Genomic DNA, 22395 nt, shown 5'->3' with positions numbered 1-22395 from the left:
ATGTAATGCTATTTTAAATCTAGGCTATATAATTGATTAGAAAACTAATGGATTCCTGAAGCCGTTGGTGAAGTATTTTTTTATACATATTTTTTATCATGCATGACGCACACTTACAGTATAGCATATAGATAATCTGTCGGGCAGAAAGAGTGCACAGCTCTCAAACAGCTGGTTGTTGAGTCAGATCTTATTTTTGTTTGGGCCAATAGCTTTGTTAGCACTGGCAGTAGCTTTGTCTGCACTGGCCTGGTGTGCCACTGTCAGTTAAGAACAAATTCATATTTACAATGATGGCCTACACCGGCCAAACCTGGACAATGCTGGGCCAATTGTACACCGCCCTAAGGGACTCCAAACCACCGCCGGTTGTGATACAGCCAACGTAACTAAGAATGACATTTGACGATACAATTTCCCCCTACCCTCCTTGGCAAGAGTCTTTTGTCCTGCTAATTTCCCATAATGGTGCTGAATAACATGACCGTGGTTTTGGAGCTGGGGGGAAGTGCAAATAAAATGTAGATTAAATAAACATCTGCATTTTGAATGTCTTTTATCATGTTATTTTATTAATGAAGCATAAAGATGTTGATGAATAACTGTTAGGGCCAAATTGGTGGATTTTCACACCTACAGCAGCTGGGCTATGAAGAGTAGCTTGTCAATTCATAAACCATGTGCCATGGAATGTCTTCCCAAACTATTTTGCAATCTATATGGCTCTCCGACATTTTGCGGTTGCATGTGGTCTTGAGTTAGAAACGTAACACTTTATAGTACCTAAGCATCGAATACATTACACATTGGGGGATTTTCACACCTATAGTAGCCAGGCTACTGTCCTGCCAAAACAAAAAATTGTTTGCATGATGGGCTACACCTGCTACAGTATAACAGTACTAGAGTGAAAAACAAGTGTTTGAAAACCTGTTTTCAAAATGCCTCCAGCTGTCCATCACACACAGCATCTTGTTTAAATCTTGTTTACATTCTTTATTGTAAACACAATGTCACAAGTAAATTGTATCTACCTTTCCAATTACTTTTAGAGTTTACAAATGTGTGCTTATCATGTAATTTTTGTAAGTAAAATGCTACAGTCCAGTTACAGCTTGTTTTGATCAAGTAGAAACAAAAATAGAAGTACATGTTTTGGGGGTGTGTGTGCAACACGGAGGAAAAGCAATGATCACACTATTGTTCAGGAGGAACGGAAAATGTAATGTCAATTCATAAACCATGTGCCATCAAAAAATCTCTTCCCAACTATTTTGCAATCTATATGGCTCTCCGCCAATAATTACATTTAGAGGATTGTTTGTTAAAAAAATAACAATATTTTAGAGATGATTTTGTTGTCAAATAACCGAAAGTGAGCGATTGTAATCTGAATAAAGGCAAAAATAATATTTATAAATCCCCAAAAATATATTTATATTTTAAGAGGGAGAGAAACCAAAAGCCTACCGTGTCTATTTTTTGGACAAGGACATGCCGGCCGGCCAAACCCTCCCCTAATCCGGATGACGCTGTGTCAATTGTGCATCGCCTCATGGGTCTCCCGGTCGCAGCCGGCACAGGTATCGAACCAGCATCTATAGCAACACAGTTTGTTCTGCAATGCAGTGTCTTAGACCATTGCGCCACTTGGGAGAACCGATCCACAAAGTTTTTAATGCTGATCATTTGCCTTGCACGGTGTTGGCAAGAGTCTATTGTCCTGCTAACAGCCCATAATGGCTCTGTACAACATGACCAGTCGGGAGTAGGCTAAAGTACTACAGTAATAGCAAAATAATCCTAACATTTCCACACCCTAACTGTAGCCTAACCAATACCCAAACGAAGATTCAGTTCAAATAAAAATCTTATTGATTTATCAAGGCCAGTCCCCATGCTTGTCTCAGAGCAGCGCTGTCTTTATCTCTGAATGCTGTTTTCCCCCCCTTCCCACTTGCCTCTTCCATTAATTTTGAAATAATATCTTCCAGTTAGCAAAAATGTGTTTACCTTCATTAGCTTACAATGTTTCTGTCATTCAGTGATATTTATTCCCATAATAAATCTTTATGGATCCATATGGAAAATGACATGTGCAAGAGACGGTGGTAATATTTTCCCTTTAATAGACTATAATACATGGTGTCCAGGTCAGGATAACCAAAACATTTCTTTATTAACCTGTTACTCCTACCCCCTACTTTTTCGAACATTCTGTTAAAAATCGCGCAACATTTCAGCGCCCTGCTACTCATGCCAGGAATATAGTATATGCATATGATTAGTATGTGTGGATAGAAAACACTCAGACGTTTATAAAACTGGTTAAATCACGGCTGTGACTATAACAGTACGTGCGTTTCATCGAAAAGTGCAGGAAAATCTGATCACTGAAAATGGAAAAATATATCCATGGGCGACTTGAACCCATTGATAAAGGTGAACCACATTTAATGGGGCCGAGGTTGCAATACATACAGCTTCCACACTTGTCATTTGCCTACTATTTGTTTCTTGGTCAAACAGACGCAAGGCAGCGCAGTTCTTCCGGTCTCCGACCGGATATTTTGGTTGAGATTTACCCGGACATTATTTCCAGACGGACAGCTATAGAATATACATCGCCCCGTGATCAATTTGATCGCTTATTAACGTTTACTAATATCTAAAGTTGCATTACAAAAGTATTTCGAAGTGTTTTGTGAAAGTTTATCGTCAACTTTTTTAATTAAAAAAAATGACGTTACGTTATGAAACGCTATTTTTTTCCTTGATCACACAGTCTTCATAGATCGATATCTAGGCTATATATGGACCGATTTAATCGAAAAAAAGACCCAATAGTGATGTTTATGGGACATCTAGGAGTGCCAACAAAGAAGATGGTCAAGGTAATGAATGTTTTATATTTTATTTGTGCGTTTTGTGTAGCGCCGACTATGCTAATTATTTTGGGGTGTTACTTGCTATCAGATAATAGCTTCTCATGCTTTCGCCGAAAAGCATTTTAAAAATCTGACTTGTTGCCTGGATTCACAACGAGTGTAGCTTTAATTCACTACCCTGCATGTGTATTTTAATGAACGTTTGAGTTTTAACTAGTACTATTAGCATTTAGCGTAGCGCATTTGCATTTCGGGATGTCTAGATGGGACGCCTGCGTGTCAGGTAGGAGCAAGAGGTTAAACACTATCAGATAGAATGTTGGTACTTTTTAGCAGACACTTGCTTATATTCAGTCAACACATATATCATTTGAATATCCTGGAATATAATTGAACATTTTAATTTCTCTTAGAATAAAACCTTAGCATAACAACAGTTTTAGTAAGTAATACTGTTGAAGTAACAATAAAATAAGTATATTTTTCCGTGTGTGCGAGTGCAGGACAGAGGAATAGCAATTCTTACATTACTGTCCTAAATTCAATCCACTTCTTCATCCTCATCATTCAGTTCATTGAAATTACATTTTGAAGTCGTGCACAATTATCAATTTCTATTTGGTTTATGTCGCACATTCATTGTCAGTTAGAGACACATTAGCGCCTTGGGACCCGAAAGCATAATCAGTGCTCTAACTCTCCCTTGCGCTGGTCTGGAGCAATGAAGCAGTAACGCAAGGTATCATACTAAACCTCTAATCTCAAAACTTTGGTTGAGCAACCACTCAGTATCTGGACAAATGTGTGAAATGCTTGATAATGTGTGTGATATCAACAGAGAGGTACAGTATATTTTATCAAACTTTCATGAAATCACACATGTAAGATACCAAATTAAAGCTACACGTGTTGTGAATCCAGCCAACATGTCAGATTTCAAAAAGGCTTTCGGGGGAAAGCAAACGATGCTATTATCTGAGGATAGCACCTTCGTAAACAAAAGAGAGAAAACATATTTCAACCCTGCAGACGCGACACAAAACGCCAAAATAAAAATATAAATCAAGGCTCACCTTTGACGCGCTTCTTTTGTTGGCACTCCAATATGCCCCATAAACATCACAAATGGTCCTTTTGTTCGATTAATTCTGTCGATATATATACAAAATCTCCATTTATTTGGCGCGTTTGATCCAGAAAAACACCGGTTCCAACTTGCTCAACGTAACTACAAAATATCTCAAAGTTTACCTGTAAACTGATGATGAAACTGGGTGATCTGTGTTCAATACAGGAAGAAAACAAACTGACGCTACCTTTCTGGTCACGCGCCTCTAACAAACAGGACACTTGAAGTGACCCTAGTTTTGAACAGAGCTACTTCTTCATTGCACAAAGGAAAAACCTCAACCAATTTCTAAAGACTGGTGACATCCAGTGGAAGCGGTAGGAACTGCAAGAAGGTCCTTTAGAAATCTGGATCCCCAATGAATACTCATTGAAAAGAGAGTGACCTCAAAAAACCCCACATCTGAATAGTTTTTCCGCGGGGTTTCGCCTGCTACATAAGTACTGTTATACTCACAGACATGATTCAAACAGTTCTAGAAACTTCAGAGTGTTTTCTATCCAAATCTAAATCCAAATCTAATAATATGCATGTCTTATCTTCTGGGGATGAGTAGCAGGCAGTTGAATTTGGGCATGCATTTCATCCATACGTGAAAATACTGCCCCCTGTCACCAAGAAGTTAACAAAGAACTGCAGGTTTCAGAATGAATTGCAAGGAATAAAATAAAAAGCATTCTATTTGGGACAAATCATTCACTAAACCCTAAACCTCAACTAAATATTGTAATGTATAGTTTGGAAATTGAGCATGTTGAGTTGACTAAACTGCTTGGAGTAACCCTGGACTGTAAACTGTCATGGTCAAAACATATTGATAAAACAGGTAGGTCCTGCAGGCCCTTGTTTTGTCACATCTGGACTACTGTTCAGTAGTGTGGTCAGGTGCCACAAAGAGGGACTTACAATTGGCTTAGAACAGGGCAGAAGAACTGCCCCTTAAAAGTACACGGGGAGCTAACATTAATGAGATGCATGTCAAACTCTGATGTCTCAAAGTGGAAGGGAGATTGACTTAATCACTTCTTGTATGTTTTTGTAAGAAGCTGAATGTACCGACATGTCTGTTAAAAGTACTAGTACACAGCCATGCATATCCCACAAGACATAACACCAGAGGTCTCTTCAAAATCCCCAAGTCCAGAACAGACGAATGGAGGTGCACAGTACTACATAGAGCCATGACTACATGGAACTCTATTACACATCAGGTAAGTAGCTGATGAAAGCAGTAGAATCAGAATTGAAAAAAAACAGGTAAAAATAAACCTCATGGAACAGCAGGGACTGTGAAGAAACACAAACAAAGGTACAGACACAGGCATACGCACACAAGCGCTAGCACACACACTCTACACACATATATTTTAATATTTTTGTATGGTGGTATTATACATTTTGTATTGTAGATATGTAGTGGAGTAATAATGTTATATGATATACTGTTTTATCCTTTGTTTTATATGTATTGTAAGTGTTTTAATGTGTTTGGACCCCAGGAAGAGCTAACGGGGACCCATAACAAATACAAATATATACAAATACTGAACAAATACATTTTGCTTCTGAAATGTCCTACTAAACCCAGAGGTAGTTGAAACTCTCATGATCCAAGCTCTGTTTCAGGCATCTACTGTATGGAATGGGCCAGGCATCTCACATATCCATATGTCCACTCAACCATAGAGATCATATAATTTCCGATAATTCAGGAATCTAGGTACAGATCTAGGATGAGCTTCCCCTCCTCCAATCCTAACCTTAACAATAGCGGGATAAAATGCTAAACTTACCCAAGATCAGCATGTGTAGGGGCAACTTCACTCTACTCCTAAGTCCTCTTTGCAATAAAGAAATACAACTTCTACATACACAAAACAAGCCCTAAGTCTACCCGTTATATACCCATCCAGAGTCTTCTACCCAGTCAAATAGTTCACAGCCGCCTACCTTCACAGTATGTTGAGTCCCCGTGGATGGAGGCAAAGCCGCTCTTGCACACACACTCGGCTCTGGTATTCCGGTTTTTACACACTGAATTTTCCCCACAAATGAGTCCCTCTGCACAGAAGTCGTAGCCTGGGAGAGAGGGGGACAAAGTTCTGACTCAACAATCTGGATTTGACTGAGATCACACAGGGTGCTGACAGTGGGGTAGAAAATGATCTGTACAGTAGATGACTCAGTTGTTTCCTCTCTCGATCTGAACCCATCTATCCCTTCATTCCCAGAAATGACTAGTGCAAGTCCCACTCTCTGTGAAAGCCCCCTCCAAACCACAGTGCTTCAGGATCCAAATGTGCTTTTTTAAGAGGGTGTGTAGGGGTAGACTGCTTGTGGTGAAAGCAGATATTAACAACACAGTGTTTGTCCTTTGTACGTTTGTATGTACCTAACACAGGGAGAGAGAGGGGGAGTCTGTTTGGGTGTCTTAGACAGGAACTCTCACAGGTAGCTCCTGAGGAGACGCTGGTGGTAGGCAGGGACGGGAACTGTACGATGTATTTTACAAAATATATAAATGGGGAGAAGGCTTATTCAGGCTCAGTGGGGGTGTTAAAGGACATCATTGAGCAGTTTGGCTTAGTGGATGTTTGGAGAACTCAACATCCCAATACAAGACAGTATACAAGGATGAAGATCTTTGGGGTTAGGGTGAGTGCAGCTCGACTAGATTGGTTTTACATGTCCAGGAATCAGATCAATAGGTTGTTGGGCGCTACCATTCTCCCGGTGGGTTTTTCGGATCACCACAAAACCATGGCTCTGCAGTTTATTTCACCAGGGCCTCGGCAGCCATCCTTTTGGAAGTTCAATGTAAAGCTCGTACAAGATGCAACTTTTTGCTCAGGTTTGGAAACTTTTTTGGAAAGGGCAGTTAAGAGAGGAGTACGAGTCTTTGAGTCAATGGTGGAATATGGGAAAAGTCCAAATTGGGCTTTTCTGTCAACAGTATAGAGCTCTCTCATCCCTCAGAGGCTAGGAGAGTATTGAGGGAACTTCTGCATAGTATCAGTGAAGTGGAGTTAGAGCTGGTGAGGGTGGCAAGGCAATGTAGGCTTCTAGGTTAATTTAGCTGAATTACTTAGGGACCTGGGCAGTTTTTTCCAGGTTAAAGCAAAGGGAGAACTTGCAAGAGCTAGGTTCTCCATGCTCAAGGAGATGGATGCTCCCAGCTCCTTCTTATTTGGTTTGGAAAGACCGAGTGATGAAGCCAAGGGAATGCATTGTCTGAGGCTGTTGGATGGACTGGACTTGTTTTACATGTTGGGTGAGAGCGTCGGGGTAGGAGAGTTGCCAATGAGCTGCCGTCAGGCGGCTCTGACTCTCCTGCCCAAAAAAGTGGACGTGTGTGAACTTAAGAACTGGAGCCCTGTGGCTTTGCTCTGTGCGGACTACAATATATTTTCAACGGCCCTCGCTAACAGACTGATATCGCACCTGGACTCTACAGTACACAAGGACCAGACATAATGTGTACCAGGATGCTCAATCACGTACAACTTGTTCTTAATCAGGGACATGTTGGACTTGTTGAGAGTTTCTAATATGGACTGTTCTCTTTAGACCAAGAGAAGGCTTTTGATAGAGTGGACCATGAGTATCTATTCAATGTGATGTCTGTGTTTGGGTTTGGGGATAGGTTTTTGGCTTGTATGAAGATGTAGTATTCTGGGGCGTCGTGTATGGTCAAGGTGGGATGGGGGCTCAGTAGGCCAGCCTGAGTGGCATTGGATACGGATACCCTCTATCGGGGCAGTTATATACACTAGCCATATATACTTTTTCAGGGCCTCCTACGCAAGAGACTGCAGGGAGTGTGCTGGACAGGCATGGGTGTGTTGACAGGCATAGCAGTGTCAGCGTATGCATATGACATTTCTGTGATGGTCAGGGATGGGCAGGATATGCAGTCTGAAGGTGTGCGAGGGAGCTTCATCAGCTAAGGTGAACTAGGGCAAGAGCAAAGCTCTGTTATGTGGGGCAAGGAGGGATAGGGGCCCCCCTCTGCATCCAGTGGTTTGCAGTGGGGTTGTCAAGGGCTTAAAGGGGTGTACCTGGGCTTGGAGAGGTGGGTCAGGAATAACTGGGAGGGGCTGTCACAGATTGGCCAGTTGGAGGTGTCTCCTGTCCCAAGTGTCATATAGAGTGAGGGTGCTGATAATCAACAACCTGGCGGCATCCTTCCTGTGGCATAAACTGGATGTCCTCAACCCCCCTCAGGCATCACTGACTGAGGGCGGCAGTGTTGTCCACAAAGGAGGACAGGGCCTGGTGGAACTGGAGAGCAGGGCGGCTGCCTTTGGATTAAAGTCGGCGCAGAGACTGCTGTTCCATACTAATGTTGGCTGGAGGGAACCAGTGTGCTCGCTGCTGAGGAGAGCTGGCGGATTAGGATTGGGACAGGCAGCTGTTCCTCATGAGGCTGGAGAGGCTGAGAACAGCAGGTCTCTGATTTTACTCTGTGGTGCTAAGGACCTGGCAGCTGCTAAGGCCCACACGAGAAGGGGGTGTGGAGCCTCGGCTATGGGAGGAGCCTATCTCCCACAATCCAGTCATCCTTTTGAGATCGATTCAATCGGTCACCCTGCAAAAGCAACTGATGGCAGCGGGTTTAATAAGGCTGGGCGACCTGCGGCTGCTGGGGGTGGAAAACACAGGAAGTCCTGGCACAACAAACAGGACTAACATCTCTTAGGCTGCTGGAGAGATTCCTGAGGGAGGTCCAGGAAGCACTGTCTGAGCCGGTAAGGAAGGTGTTTGAGCAGCCAAAGGGGGAGGGGCCACCAATGGTTCCGCCACTGCAGTTGACGGCTGAGACTTTAACACACCAAGCCTGGGGGAGTTTGAGTGGGTGGGAGGTAAAACCCTCTACAACCTTTGCATTAAGGTGAGGAACATTAGGAGCCTAACAGGAGTGAAGGCACATCAGTGACAGGGGATATGTGAGGCAGAGAGTATGGTGGGTTTTAGATGGAGGCTCTACAAATCCCCAGTAACAAAGAGGTCAGGGGACATCCAGTGAAGGGTTTTACATGGATCCCTGGCCACTAATAACTAATGGCACGGGTCGACCCTGGAGTCAGACAGGGGTGTCCCTCTTTATCACGAGTGAAACTGTGCATCATATGTTTTGTGCCAGGTTAATGCCATTGATGTCTCGGTTGGAATGTCTGTGTAAGAGGTTGGGGGTGGAGTTTACTGTCGGGATATTTATAATTGGTACAGGTATTCGAATAAGGAAAAGGCAAATGTGTGTTGTTGATTTTCTGTTTGCTCAGGCAAACTTGGCTATTTGGCTAACAAGGAGGAAGAGGGTCAAAGGTGGGGGATAACAGCCCCTTTACTATTATTTAATGGGATGGTCTCTGTGCGCCTTAGGGTGGAATTTGAGTTCTATAAAATGGTAAAAAGTGGGGAGATGTTTCAGGAGATATGTTGTGTCGCGGAGGCAGATAGCTTGGGAATATGGGTTGGATATAGGGTTGAAGAAGTGGTGAGGTTTTGGTTATTGTGATGTGTGATGTTGTTTTGTATCATGGGGTAGTGGGCAAGGTGAGTGTGCAGCACAGGGGATATTTGTTTTTTAAAGGGGGGTGGGTGGTGAGGTTTTCATGAAATGAGGATGTATCATTAAAGAAAGACAAAAAGTCAAAAAAGTATCTCTCTCTCTCTCTGACATGTTTTTCCTTCTTTATCCCTCTGTCTTTCCTTCTCTGCAATCTCTCTCCCTCGCTCTGCATATACTCTCTCTGATATTTTTCTCTCTCTCTCTTTCTCCCTCTCTCTTTCTTTCTCTGTCATTTTCTCTCTTTCTCTCCCTCTTTCTCAGAAGAGGTCTTACATGTACAAAGAATCAGAACTTGAGAGGTGTAAGTTTGGCTGATGCCATGAGGGAGACAGAAAAGGAAATGCACTTGCAGGCCTACAGCGTGCACACACACATCCCCCAATCCCTTTTCCGAGGGCTTTAAACCTTTCCATTCAGTGCAATTGAAAAGGTAGAAAATGCTGACTTAATGACTAGTAGGTAATATCCAATATAACAGGCCTCATTCAACCCATAAGGAGATAATGGCAGGTTATGAGTGGAAGATGTCCTGAAAAGGAAAAGACTCCGCTCCTCTGCACTGCACTGATGTTTATCTGAATGGCCAAAATACATAGACCAAACGATAAGTCTTGGTTTAACAAATCTGAATTTGTTCAGTTGAAATTGACCATATTCATCTCCAAGGTGCGCATATTTTTTCCACATATCTCTCTTATTCACATAATTTCACAGTCGCCTGCCTCTAACTGTTTCTGTGTATTCAATCTATTTACAAAATTATCTATGGATTTTTTTTTTTTTTTTTTTTACCTTTTTTTTAACTAGTCAAGTCAGATAAGAACAAATTCTTATTTTCAATGACGGCCTTGGAACAGTGGGTTAACTGCCTGTTTAGCTAATATATCCTTTCGCTTTCAAAATGGTAGAAATTATGCAAATTGGCATGGTGAGAGCCGGTCTAAAGCAGACAGAACATTTTGCTCTGAACTCAAGCCAACAACGGATAAAATATTCATGCAGGACGTAAAGAGACAAATATAACCATTTAAAAGACCCTGTCCCCTACATAGTGCACTACTTTTGACCAGAGCCTTATGGGCCCTGATGAAAAGTTCTGCACTATACAGGATAAGTGCACTATACAGGGAATATGGAGCCATTTGGGACACAGACATTGACTCCACTCAAACAAGCAGCAGGCCAGGATTGTTAGCTTCTCCATGCTCCCTTACGGGTTGTAAGGGTGGGAGCAATGATAAACGGCAATGAGGAATGATTCAGACTAATTAAATGTTGAGTAGCAGAAGATGATAGCTCGGCCAATGAGAAACTGCAAGGGGAGAGGGACTGAGGGCTGAAACAGTAGCAAGCGACTTCAAAGGTGAAGGACCAACCTTTGCAGACATTGCAGCACCTGTTGTCAGGTAGGATCTGTTCCTTGAGGGTGCAGTTGAGCTCCGGACAGTTCTCTGTCACTCTCACCATCAGCCCATTCTGCAAACACAACCCAAATACACACATTCAAGCAACTCAAATCAATACAACTTTATTTAACCCCCCAGGGGCAATTAACATTAGATTATAATTAGCATGACGTCAACAAATTATTGACTTTCGTAGCATATAGCAAAGCTCAAATGCAAAAGATAACAGCCCCTTTTTTAATATGACCAGGAAGGGTTAGGGTGCAATGCTAATTGTTTAATATTAAATGTACAGCGTTATCTTGTATGTTAGTTGGTTGTTTGAATAAATTAGTGCACTTGCATCCTTGTAGCAGAAGGATAATTATATTTTACACTGATCCTCGACACATGCAAAAAGAGAAACACACTACTACAGAATATAGGCACAGTACCCACAACATAAATGTAAATGCCGAGAGACAGGGATATACAGGGATTCACAAAGAAAGGGAGAAGACTCAGCCTCTCCTCTCTATAAATCCGTCTTCCATGGACTTTTGAAATAAATAGCCATGCGCACAGTTACATACGTCAACCTGTCTCAGTTTCCGCTCCTCCATGGTCCCTGTGTGCCTCTCAAGGTGTGAAGCATTGACTCAGACCCCTTAGACACCTCTCTATTTCAAAGTTACTTCAAAGTCACCCCCTTCCAGGTGCTACAACAACTGTGTTTGTTTCCCAAATATCCCACACCATATTTCCCACACCATATTCCCTACATAGTGCAATACTTTTGACCCTGGTGAAAAGTAGTGCCTGTGTATAATATTTATTTATTCCGGAACCCAGCAGCAGCAACGCTTTCTGTGGTCCAATCACAATTACATACAATAAAACAATACATAACATAACATACTATGACATACTACTCTACCATAACATATCTACAACCAAAAATCAATAATACAGCAGAAAAACAATATTAAAATGTATGGGTAGTGTGTTTCTTAGCATGTTTGAGAATGCAATGTGTGTGCCTCTGTGTGTGTGTCTCTTCACACTCCTGTAAGGAATGACGCAGGAGATGAGAAGCAGGTACGGGGAGTCAACATTTAATCAGGAAACAGACAGAAAGACCAGGTGAAGAACAGCGTCAGCACTAATGCTGCAGCAGGGAATAGAGCAGGGACCAGACAGATATTGGGAAGATAATGACAGAGGTAATTGAGTCAAGGCGAGTCCAGTAATCGCTGATGTGCTTGACGGGGAAAGGCAGGGGTGCGTACTGATGGTGGCAGGAGTGTGTAATGCTGGGGAGCCTGGTGCCTTCGCACGCCAGGGAGGGAGAGCGGGAGCAGGCATGACAACTCCGTGCTGTTCTGATTTTACTGCTTGACTGATGTGGGCACTGATGATGGGCGATTAGGCCTGGCTTGCAGTTTGCGTTCCAATTCATCCCAAAGGTGTTCAATGGGGTTGAGGTCAGAGTTCTGTGCAAGCCAGTCAAGTTATTCCACACAGATCTAGACAAACCGTTTCTGTATGGACCTCACATTGTGCACGGGGGCATTGTCATGCTGAAACAGGAAAGGGCCTTCCCCAAACTGATGCCACAAAGTTGAAAGCCGCCAAAAATCCAGTGTTTCTATGTCAAACGGTTTTGTTATATTTCAGTCTTCTGTGATATATATATATAAAGTGTAATAATGGGATGCAAACACAAACTGTAATACATTTCAGCTCTATATTTGACAGGGTACAGATGTCTCCTTTTTTAAATCCCATAACCATGTGTGAGGTGTATACTTTTGTTTCAAATTAGATTTGTTTAAGACTACCAAGAAACACTCTGTGGAACCCTGATTTAGCCCAATGCAGTATAAGGTTAAACAGCCACTACAACCTCCAGCTAACTTACACGACTAATAGCTACAAATAAAGAGGAGTGAGAAGGGCAACTTTCTAAATGTAATGTCCAAATTACCCCTTTAAGCTCTCTGTTTGCTGCAATTTGAGCAAGGGAAGTGTATACACCTACAGTACCAGTTAAAAGTTTGGACACACCTACTCTTTCCAGGGTTTCTTAATTTGTGCTATTTTCAACATTGTAGAATAATAGTGAAGACATCAAAACTATGAAATAACACATATGGAATCATGTAGTAACCAAAAAAGAGTTAACCTGTTACTCCTACCCCCTACTTTTTCGAACATTCTGTTAAAAATCGTGCAACATTTCAGCGCCCTGCTACTCATGCCAGGAATATAGTATATGCATATGATTAGTATGTGTGGATAGAAAACACTCAGACGTTTATAAAACTGGTTAAATCACGGCTGTGACTATAACAGAACGTGCGTTTCATCGAAAAGTGCAGGAAAATCTGATCACTGAAAATGGAAAAATATATCCACGCGCGACTTGAACCCATTGATAAAGGTGAACCACATTTAATGGGGCCGAGGTTGCAATACATACAGACATTTACATTTACATTTAAGTCATTTAGCAGACGCTCTTATCCAGAGCGACTTACAAATTGGTGCATTCACCTTATGACCTCCAGTGGAACAGTAGTGCATCTAAATCTTTTCAGGGGGAGGGGGGGTGAGAGGGATTACTTTATCCTATCCTAGGTATTCCTTAAAGAGGTGGGGTTTCAGGTGTCTCCGGAAGGTGGTGATTGACTCCGCTGTCCTGGCGTCGTGAGGGAGTTTGTTCCACCATTGGGGGCCAGAGCAGCGAACAGTTTTGACTGGGCTGAGCGGGAACTGTACTTCCTCAGTGGTAGGGAGGCGAGCAGGCCAGAGGTGGATGAACGCAGTGCCCTTGTTTGGGTGTAGGGCCTGATCAGAGCCTGGAGGTACTGAGGTGCCGTTCCCCTCACAGCTCCGTAGGCAAGCACCATGGTCTTGTAGCGGATGCGAGCTTCAACTGGAAGCCAGTGGAGGGAGCGGAGGAGGCTTCCACACTTGTCATTTGCCTAAGATTTGTTTCTTGGTCAAACGGACACAAGGCAGCGCAGTTCTTCCGGTCTCCGACCGGATATTTTGGTTGAGATTTACCCGGACATTTTTTCCAGACGGACAGCTATAGAATATACATCGCCTCATGATCAATTTGATCGCTTATTAACGTTTACTAATACCTAAAGTTGCATTACAAAAGTATTTCGAAGTGTTTTGTGAAAGTTTATCGTCGACTTTTTTAATTTAAAAAAATGACGTTACGTTATAAAACGCTATTTTTTTCCTTGATCACACAGTCTTCATAGATCGATATCTAGGCTATATATGGACCGATTTAATCGAAAAAAAGACCCAATAGTGATGTTTATGGGACATCTAGGAGTGCCAACAAAGAAGATGGACAAAGGTAATGAATGTTTTATATTTTATTTGTGCGTTTTGTGTAGCGCCGACTATGCTAATTATTTTGTTTACGTCCCCTGCGGGTCTTTTGGGGTGTTACATGCTATCAGATAATAGCTTCTCATGTTTTCGCCGAAAAGCATTTAAAAAATCTGACTTGTTGCCTGGATTCACAACGAGTGTATCTTTAATTCAGTACCCTGCATGTGTATTTTAATGAACGTTTGAGTTTTAAAGAGTGCTATTAGCATTTAGCGTAGCGCATTTGCATTACCAGATGTCTAGATGGGACGCCTGCGTGTCAGGTAGGAGCAAAATATTATTTATATTTTATATTCTTCAGTAGCCACCCTTTGCCTTGATGACAGCTTTGCACAATCAAAGCATTCTCTCATCCAGCTTCATGAGGTAGTCAAATTGAATGCAATTCAATAAACATGGTGATTCTTGTTAAAAGTTAATATGTGGAATGTGTTTGAGCCAATCAGTTGTGTTGTGACAAGGTAGGGATGGTACACAGAAGATAGCCCTATTTGGTAAAAGACCAATTCCAAATTACGTCAAGAACAGCTCAAATAAGCAAAGAGAAAGGACAGTCTATCATTACTTTAGACATGACGGTCAGTAAATTCAGAAAATGTTAAGAACTTTGAAAGTTTCTTCAAGTGCAGATGCAAAAACCATCAAGCACTATGATGAAACTGGCTCTCATGAGGACCGTCACAGGACAGGAAGAACCAGAATTACCTCTGTTGCAGAGGATAAGTTCATTAGAGTTAACAGCCTCAGAAATTGCAGCCCAAGTAAATGCTTCACAGAGTTCAAGTAACAGACACATCTCAACATCAACTGTTCAGAGGAGACTGCATGAATAAGGCCTTCATCGTCAAATTGCTTCAAAGAAATCACTACGAAAGGACACCAATTAGAAGAAGAGTCTTGCATGGGCCAAGAAACTCAAACAACAGAAATTTGACCATTGGAAATCTGTCTGAAGAGTACAAATTTGAGATTTTTGGTGAATGGATTATCTCTGCATATGTGGTTTCCAATGTGAAGCATGGAGGAGGAGGTTTGATGGTGTGGGGGTGCTTTGCTGTTGACACTGTCAGTGATTTATTTAGAATTCAAGGCTTACCCAGCATGGCTACCACAGCATTCTGCAGCGATACGCCATCCCATCTGGTTTGCACTTAGTGGGACTATCATTTGTTTTTCAACAGGAAAATGACCCAAAACACACCTCCAGCCTTTGTAAGGACTATTTTTCCAAGAAGGAGAGAAATGGAGTGCTGCATCAGATGACCTGGCCTCCACATTCACCTGGCCTCAAACCAATTGAGATGGTTTGGGATGCTCAACATAGTTGGGGACTCCTTCAAAAGGCTTCTGGAACAGCATTCCTCATTAATCTGGTTGAGAGAATGCCAAGAGTGTGCAAAGCGGTCATCAAGGCAAAGGGTGGCTACTTTGAAGATTTGAAAACATAAATATATATTTTGATTTGTTTAACACTTTTTGTGATTCCATATGTGTTATTTAATAGTTTTGATGTTTTGATTATTCTACCATGTAGAAAATAGTTTAAAAAAAAAAGAAAAACCCTTGAATGAGTAGTGTGTCCAAACTTTTGACTGGTACTGTATATTATTGAACTGACTAGTTCTCCACTTCAACAACCATGGTGACAGATGATGGAGACTGTAATCACTGTCTGAAGGAAAGCTAGCTGCACAGCACAGATTACCACTTTACAGTCTAAAGGGGGCCTTAAAACCTTTTTCCTCTCCGGCTGGCTAGTCTCATTGTAACCAAAGACGAAAGTAAAACACACATTTTATCTTTGAAAAATGCCTTTTAAGATAAATGGCAGCATTAATTCCCTCAGTGGAATAATGACTTTAATTATAGTCTACTGCGCTGCAATACGGTCCCTGTGCTGCCAGCTCCTTAAATTTAATCTGCGACCCAAATTGCAATCTATTCCCAATAATATATTACTTTTGACCACGCCTCATAGGGTCCTGTCCCTCGTATTTGGACACAGCCCTGCTCCTTAGATTTACCCCTGAAACACTTCAAACAGCCCTTTGTTTGTATGTTCATACATTACTCTCAAATACCCTCATATCTCACCCATGGAAGAGCAAGAAAAAATAAAGATTGAAGAGTGTCGTGACTTTACATTCATTAATCTGACTTATTTATTTAAACCACTAACTGTGTTTAATTGTTACCCGATTAAATGAATCATGTAACAACTAACTCATTAGGAATTTGTGGCACCATGGAAGAGGTTGTTTAAAGATTTACCATCTCCCAAATGAAACTCTATTAGGTATATATCTATTTCATCGATAAACAGTCATTTTATTAATCATATCATAATTCTGAACAGTCGTAACCATCTGCATAAACCCCAAACTTGCTCATGATTAAGTTCTACACAAATTGCTTTATTTATTTATTTAAATTAATATGATTATAAATATTATTATTTACTAAATCATAACACAGAATAAACTTACACCCTTTGCAAAGGTCCCGAGCAGACTGACAAAATATGACGGCTTGTTACAACATAGATGGAGAAGGGCGTAGAGAGAGAGAAAAAAAAGGTACACTTATCGTCGAGACATTTCAGAACAATTCTCACAGTAGCATTAATCATATAGTTTGCACACGAACTGCCGCCCGTTTGGAATAGGAAATCATGAATGTATTTACGTGTGATTGCCTTTGTTCGGATGGAGCCAGCACTCCTTAAGAAGATTGTGGCCTTTCAGCGGCAAGCTGCATGGCTATGATTGTCTAAAAGGGGTCTCACCTTTCCAGTCTTCTACGGTTGTTCACTCTGGAAGATAGCCAGCCATGTCAACGGTTCCCATTGGTGATGAGAGTAAAATACTATGGTGATTTGACAAGGGTAGAAGGATGTTTTGAAGAGTTCGGGATATTTTACTCAGGACAGCTAATCAGCTGTAGCAGTTGACTGAGAGGGGAGTTTGTCGCCTCTTCCTCCTCGTGTTGATTACTCAGGGTTCAGAATTCGGACCACTATGGACATGAGCTGCAGCTCGCCGTCTCTCTGGTCTAAAATAAAATGTGTTTATTTCTTCACCTCGTGTTGAGGTGTGGAGCTACCACCTGTAGCTACCACCTCATGTTTCCTGGTCAAATTCTAATTTCGCTACCAAAGCTTTTTATGCACTCTGGCCAAAGGGGACGGCGCCGTCCATCTGACAGTCACTCCGACCTCACTCGGGGCATGGCTACTTAATTATGCACAGTTTACAAGAGATAGATTCTCTTATACCTCCTAAAATCACATGCATGATTTTTCATATTATATGCACAATGTATTGGATGGGAACTTGACAGATAAATGGGATATACTTTCCGAGGAACAGTATTTCGTCCATACAGTTAATGACATCACACAATTAAAAGTAATATTACATTTGTTTTCTATAGCTCCCGACTGACCATCCCCCACATTCTTCTGTTAGAAATATTGTTCCCCTATCCACGTTTGACCGTGTTAGAGTTTCAGCGGGGAAAGACTGAAACAAAGCAATTCCTTTGTTTGATACTAAAGGCGTAGAAAGAGCCCTCCTTCTCCTGTGATTTACAACAGGGTGTAAACTGTCAAACCAGCACAGTTCCCTCGTCCCTTCTTCTGTGGGTGAGAGAAGGTCTGGTTATTGTCAATCATTGCTAAGCTAATCTGACCCATTGTGATCCTCACAGTACAGGCATGACAACATATTGTGTCTGGGCTCTGAGAACTAATAAAGCCAGTTGGATAATTAAATAACACAGAGATCAATCTACAGAACCGAGTTGTACAGCTTGCTTGTTACGATACCAGTATCACAATAATATGATACTCGATTTTCGATGGCAAGAAGGAAAACACGAAGCAAACTCAACTCTTTGAAAACCTGCTTTATTTAAAATATTGTGTGCTATAGCTTCGAATATACACAAATTTGACACTGGGTGACACGTAATGCTGTTTCTTTCTTTGTTTCCAACATTAGGACCGTTTTCCTCAAGAAATAAAGTCTGCTTCAGGTTTTGTTTACTTGCCATTAATATCATGATACTTCACAGTACTTCTGAGTATCACAATACTTCACAATAGTTCTGAGTATCACAATAATGTTATTGTTACAACCCAAATGCTGTTAGTCAGGGAAGGATGGATCCGTTGTTACCTTGCATTCTGTGCACCTTTTCATTAGCAGACGCTGGCCCTCTGACAAAGTTTGGGCCATGTAGGTGCATTTTTCTGTGGGGACAAAGGAAAAGGACTTTATCATTGGTGATATGTGAGTATATATACAGTAAAGCAATTCTGGTATTAGGGTTGCAACATGCCGGTTACTTTTCTAAAATTCCCAGATTTTCTATAAATTCTGGTTGGAGGATTCCCAGATTTCCTGCTTTATTCTCTCCTGATTTCAGCCATATTCCTACCAGGATTTATGTTAATCCTGGGAATTTTGTGAAAGTTACTTGAATTTTGTGTAACCCTATCTGATATATTAATTAGGAAGGCCTATGTGACATTTCGTTGATCAATATATTCTCAACCCATTCTCTCAAAGTATTCTATTGAGTCTGACAAAATTATAATCAAAAGGTGCACCATATTTAAAGGGATGGCTTAAGATGAAAATGTACTTAAAATGCTATTGAATGACAAAGCCATGAGACATTTTGGCCAGGGTTTTCAGCAGTTGAATGAAATTTATTCAGAGTGTGCAAGGTTCACACCTGAAGAGCGCATTAAGCACATGAATTAAGTCTGTACACCAAATACTGAGAAGTGCATAGGAAAGGTGGGCGTAGTGTAGGAAAGTCATACATTCTGAAGTCGGGATCTGGCCCTAAGAGCTTTGCACACCTGGATTGTACAATATTTGTCCATTTTGAAATTCTTCAAGCTCTGTCATCTTAATTGTTGATCATTGCTAGACAGCCATTTTAAAGTCATGCCATAGATTTTCAAAACGATTTAATTCAAAACTGTAGGCCACTCGTGAATATTCAGTGTCATCTTGGTAAGCAACTCCAGTGTAGATTTGGCCTCCTGCTGAAAGGTGAATTTGTCTCCCAGTGTCTGTTGGAAAACAGACTGAACCAGGTTTGCCTCTAGGATTTCGCTTGTGTATCCCATTCAAAAAACTCACTAGTTCTTGTCGATGACAAGCATACCCATAACATGATGAAGCCACAACCATGATTGAAAATGTGAAGAGCGGTACTCAGTGATGTGTTTTGTTGGATTTTCCCCAAACATAAAGCTATTTATTCAGGACAAAGAGTCCTTTGCCACAATTTTTGTAGTATTACTTTACAGTGCCTTGCAAAAGTATTCACCCTTTTGGCGTCTTTCCTATTTTGTTGCATAACAACCTGTAATATAAATGGGTTTTTATTTGGATTTTATGTAATGAACATACACGAAATAGTCCAAATTGGTGAAGTGAAATGTAAAAAAAAATATTGTTTAAAAAAAATAGGGGAAAAAAACGGAAAAGTGGTGCATGCATATGTATTCACCCCTTTTACTAGGAAGCCCCAAAATAAGATCTGGTGCAACCAATTACCTTCAGATGTCACATAATTAGTTAAATGAAGTCCACCTGTGTGCAATCTAAGTGTCACATGATCTGTCACATGATCTCAGTATATGTACACACCTGTTCTGAAAGGCTCCACAGTCTGCAACACCACTTAGCAAGGGGCACCACCAAGCAAGCGGCACTATGAAGACCAAGAAGCTCGCCAAACAGGTCAGGGACAAAGTTGTGGAGAAGAACTGATCAGGGTTGGGTTATAAAAAAAATATCTGAAACTTTGAACATCCCACGGAGAACCATTAAACCCATTATTAAAAATGGAAAGAATATGGCACCACAACAAACCTGCCAAGAGATGGCCGCCCACCAAAACTCGGACCGCCCACCAAAACGGACCAGGCAAGGAGGGCATTAATCAGATAGGTAACAAAGAGACCAAGGATAACCCTGAAGGAGATGCAAAGCTCCCCAAAGGAGATTGGAGTATCTGTCCATAGGACCACTTTAAGCCGTACACTCCACAGAGCTGGGCTTTACGGAAGAGTGGACAGAAAAAAAGTCATTTGCTTAAAGAAAAAATAAGCAAACACATTTGGTGTACGCCAAAAGGCATGTGGGAGACTCCCCAAACATATGGAAGAAGGTACTCTGGTCAGATGAGACTAAAATTGAGCTTTTTTCCATCAAGGATAACACTATGTGGGTGCAAACCCAACACCTCGCATCACCCCGAGTACACTGTCGTGTCTTTACTATCAGTAAATGAAGACATAGTTTTTATCAAAGGTTCTCTGTAATTAGTATTACGTGATTAGACTGATTAATCATGCAACCGTAATTACTAGAAAGTCATTTCCTAAAAAACCTTTTCAGATATTTTATCTGATCAATTAGTCTTCGAATTAATGAATTATTTACTTTACCTCACATTAGTCTCATTCCAAACGTCGTAAATTGTTGGTTATCTGCACAAACCCAGTCTTCACTATGAGTCATCCATACATCAATTGTCTTATATAATTTATTTATTGCTAACTAAGTAATTCACAGAAATGCATAAACAAACAATAAATATGGTTACATGAAATGATAGGAGAATGTGCCCTAGTGGGCTAAACCGGCATTTCGGCTTGTTAGACAAAGGGGGAGTGGGGGTCAAGTAAGAAGTCATGACAGAGTGATAATTATAATAATTGAAATGCTAATCCTTTGCACATGAACGCTCACTCATTCGGGAACAATTGCAATCAATATATATATTTACGCTCAGTGTGTCGTCTTGATCGCTGGTGAAAAGTTTGTTTATTTTGAAGAATTGTCCGTCTCTCTCCCTCTCTCTCTCCGTCGTGGTTATATGGGATAGTTCAGAGTGACATTCATTCATTTGTTATAGAGTGGATGTTTCGGCGGTTGTCGTTCTCCTAGTGTTCAATGATACTGAATTCCTAGCTGCAGACTAGTAAATAATATCAAAGACTTGTTCTTATTCTGTCGGTATCGATAGTCTAAGAGTTTAACCACGTGGTATGGTTAAAAGATTCAGCAATGGTCTACAACCTTTTTCTCCTCTAATGGAGAAAAACATGGTCTGCAACCTTTAGCCATCTCATAATTGAGGTAAGCTCGGTCTGCTGATAAAAAACCCGAGTAGGGGTTTTATTCGGAAGGGCCGAAAAAGGGCTGTCCCAGGAGGCCTGACCCTTTGAACTAAATCAGAGGACCGTCCCTGAGTACTCTGATTTAGTTCAAATCAAAAGGGAATTTTATTTTTCTTCATGAAACAGTCCAAAATCATATTACACAATTATACAAACAGTATCATGCTCACTCATTCATCTTATTCAACAATTAGATGTAAACCTCATATCTGAGGCTATTATATAAACAGCGTTATGGTAATGTGGCAACACCGTCTCCCATGAGCTTCCGCAAGTTGTGACAAATGGACCAGTTCGTAGCTGGATTCTTCACCGATCTTTTATACTTTCTTCGGAACATGAAATTTGTTCGTACCTCAAGTTCTGTGAGGTGGAAGGAATTGCTTTGTTCTCTATGAAAATGTACTCTCTCTACACTGTGTGTCCATGAGGAGATCCTCAGGAATTTACGACATCTCTCTGACCACAAAATCAAATCAAATCAAATCAAATTTTATTTGTCACATACACATGGTTAGCAGATGTTAATGCGAGTGTAGCGAAATGCTTGTGCTTCTAGTTCCGACAATGCAGTGATAACCAACAAGTAATCTAACTAACAATTCCAAAACTACTGTCTTGTACACAGTGTAAGGGGATAAGGAATATGTACATAAGGATATATGAATGAGTGATGGTACAGAGCAGCATACAGTAGATGGTATCGAGTACAGTATATACATATGAGATGAGTATGTAGACAAAGTAAACAAAGTGGCATAGTTAAAGTGGCTAGTGACATAAGAATGCAGTCGATG

The 22395-nt window shown here is 41.1% G+C and overlaps 1 protein-coding gene across 1 annotated transcript in view; it reads right to left on the bottom strand.

Moving 5' to 3' along the window:
- Positions 1 to 22395, bottom strand: part of LOC115113446 (protein kinase C-binding protein NELL1) — a 481860-nt gene that overhangs the window by 228917 nt on the left and 230548 nt on the right. The window contains exons 10-12 of the mRNA XM_029641098.2: positions 18570 to 18643; positions 10966 to 11065; positions 5968 to 6096 (exon numbers count right to left, since the gene is read on the bottom strand). Coding sequence (XP_029496958.1) covers positions 5968 to 6096; positions 10966 to 11065; positions 18570 to 18643 — 303 coding nt within the window. The remainder of the gene's footprint in view (positions 1 to 5967; positions 6097 to 10965; positions 11066 to 18569; positions 18644 to 22395) is intronic.

This window comes from Oncorhynchus nerka, linkage group LG28, assembly GCF_034236695.1.
Source record: "Oncorhynchus nerka isolate Pitt River linkage group LG28, Oner_Uvic_2.0, whole genome shotgun sequence".
NCBI classification, from domain to species: domain Eukaryota; kingdom Metazoa; phylum Chordata; class Actinopteri; order Salmoniformes; family Salmonidae; genus Oncorhynchus; species Oncorhynchus nerka.
The sequence above is the reverse complement of the archived record's forward strand: the minus strand, read 5'-3'. Positions and strand labels throughout refer to the sequence as shown.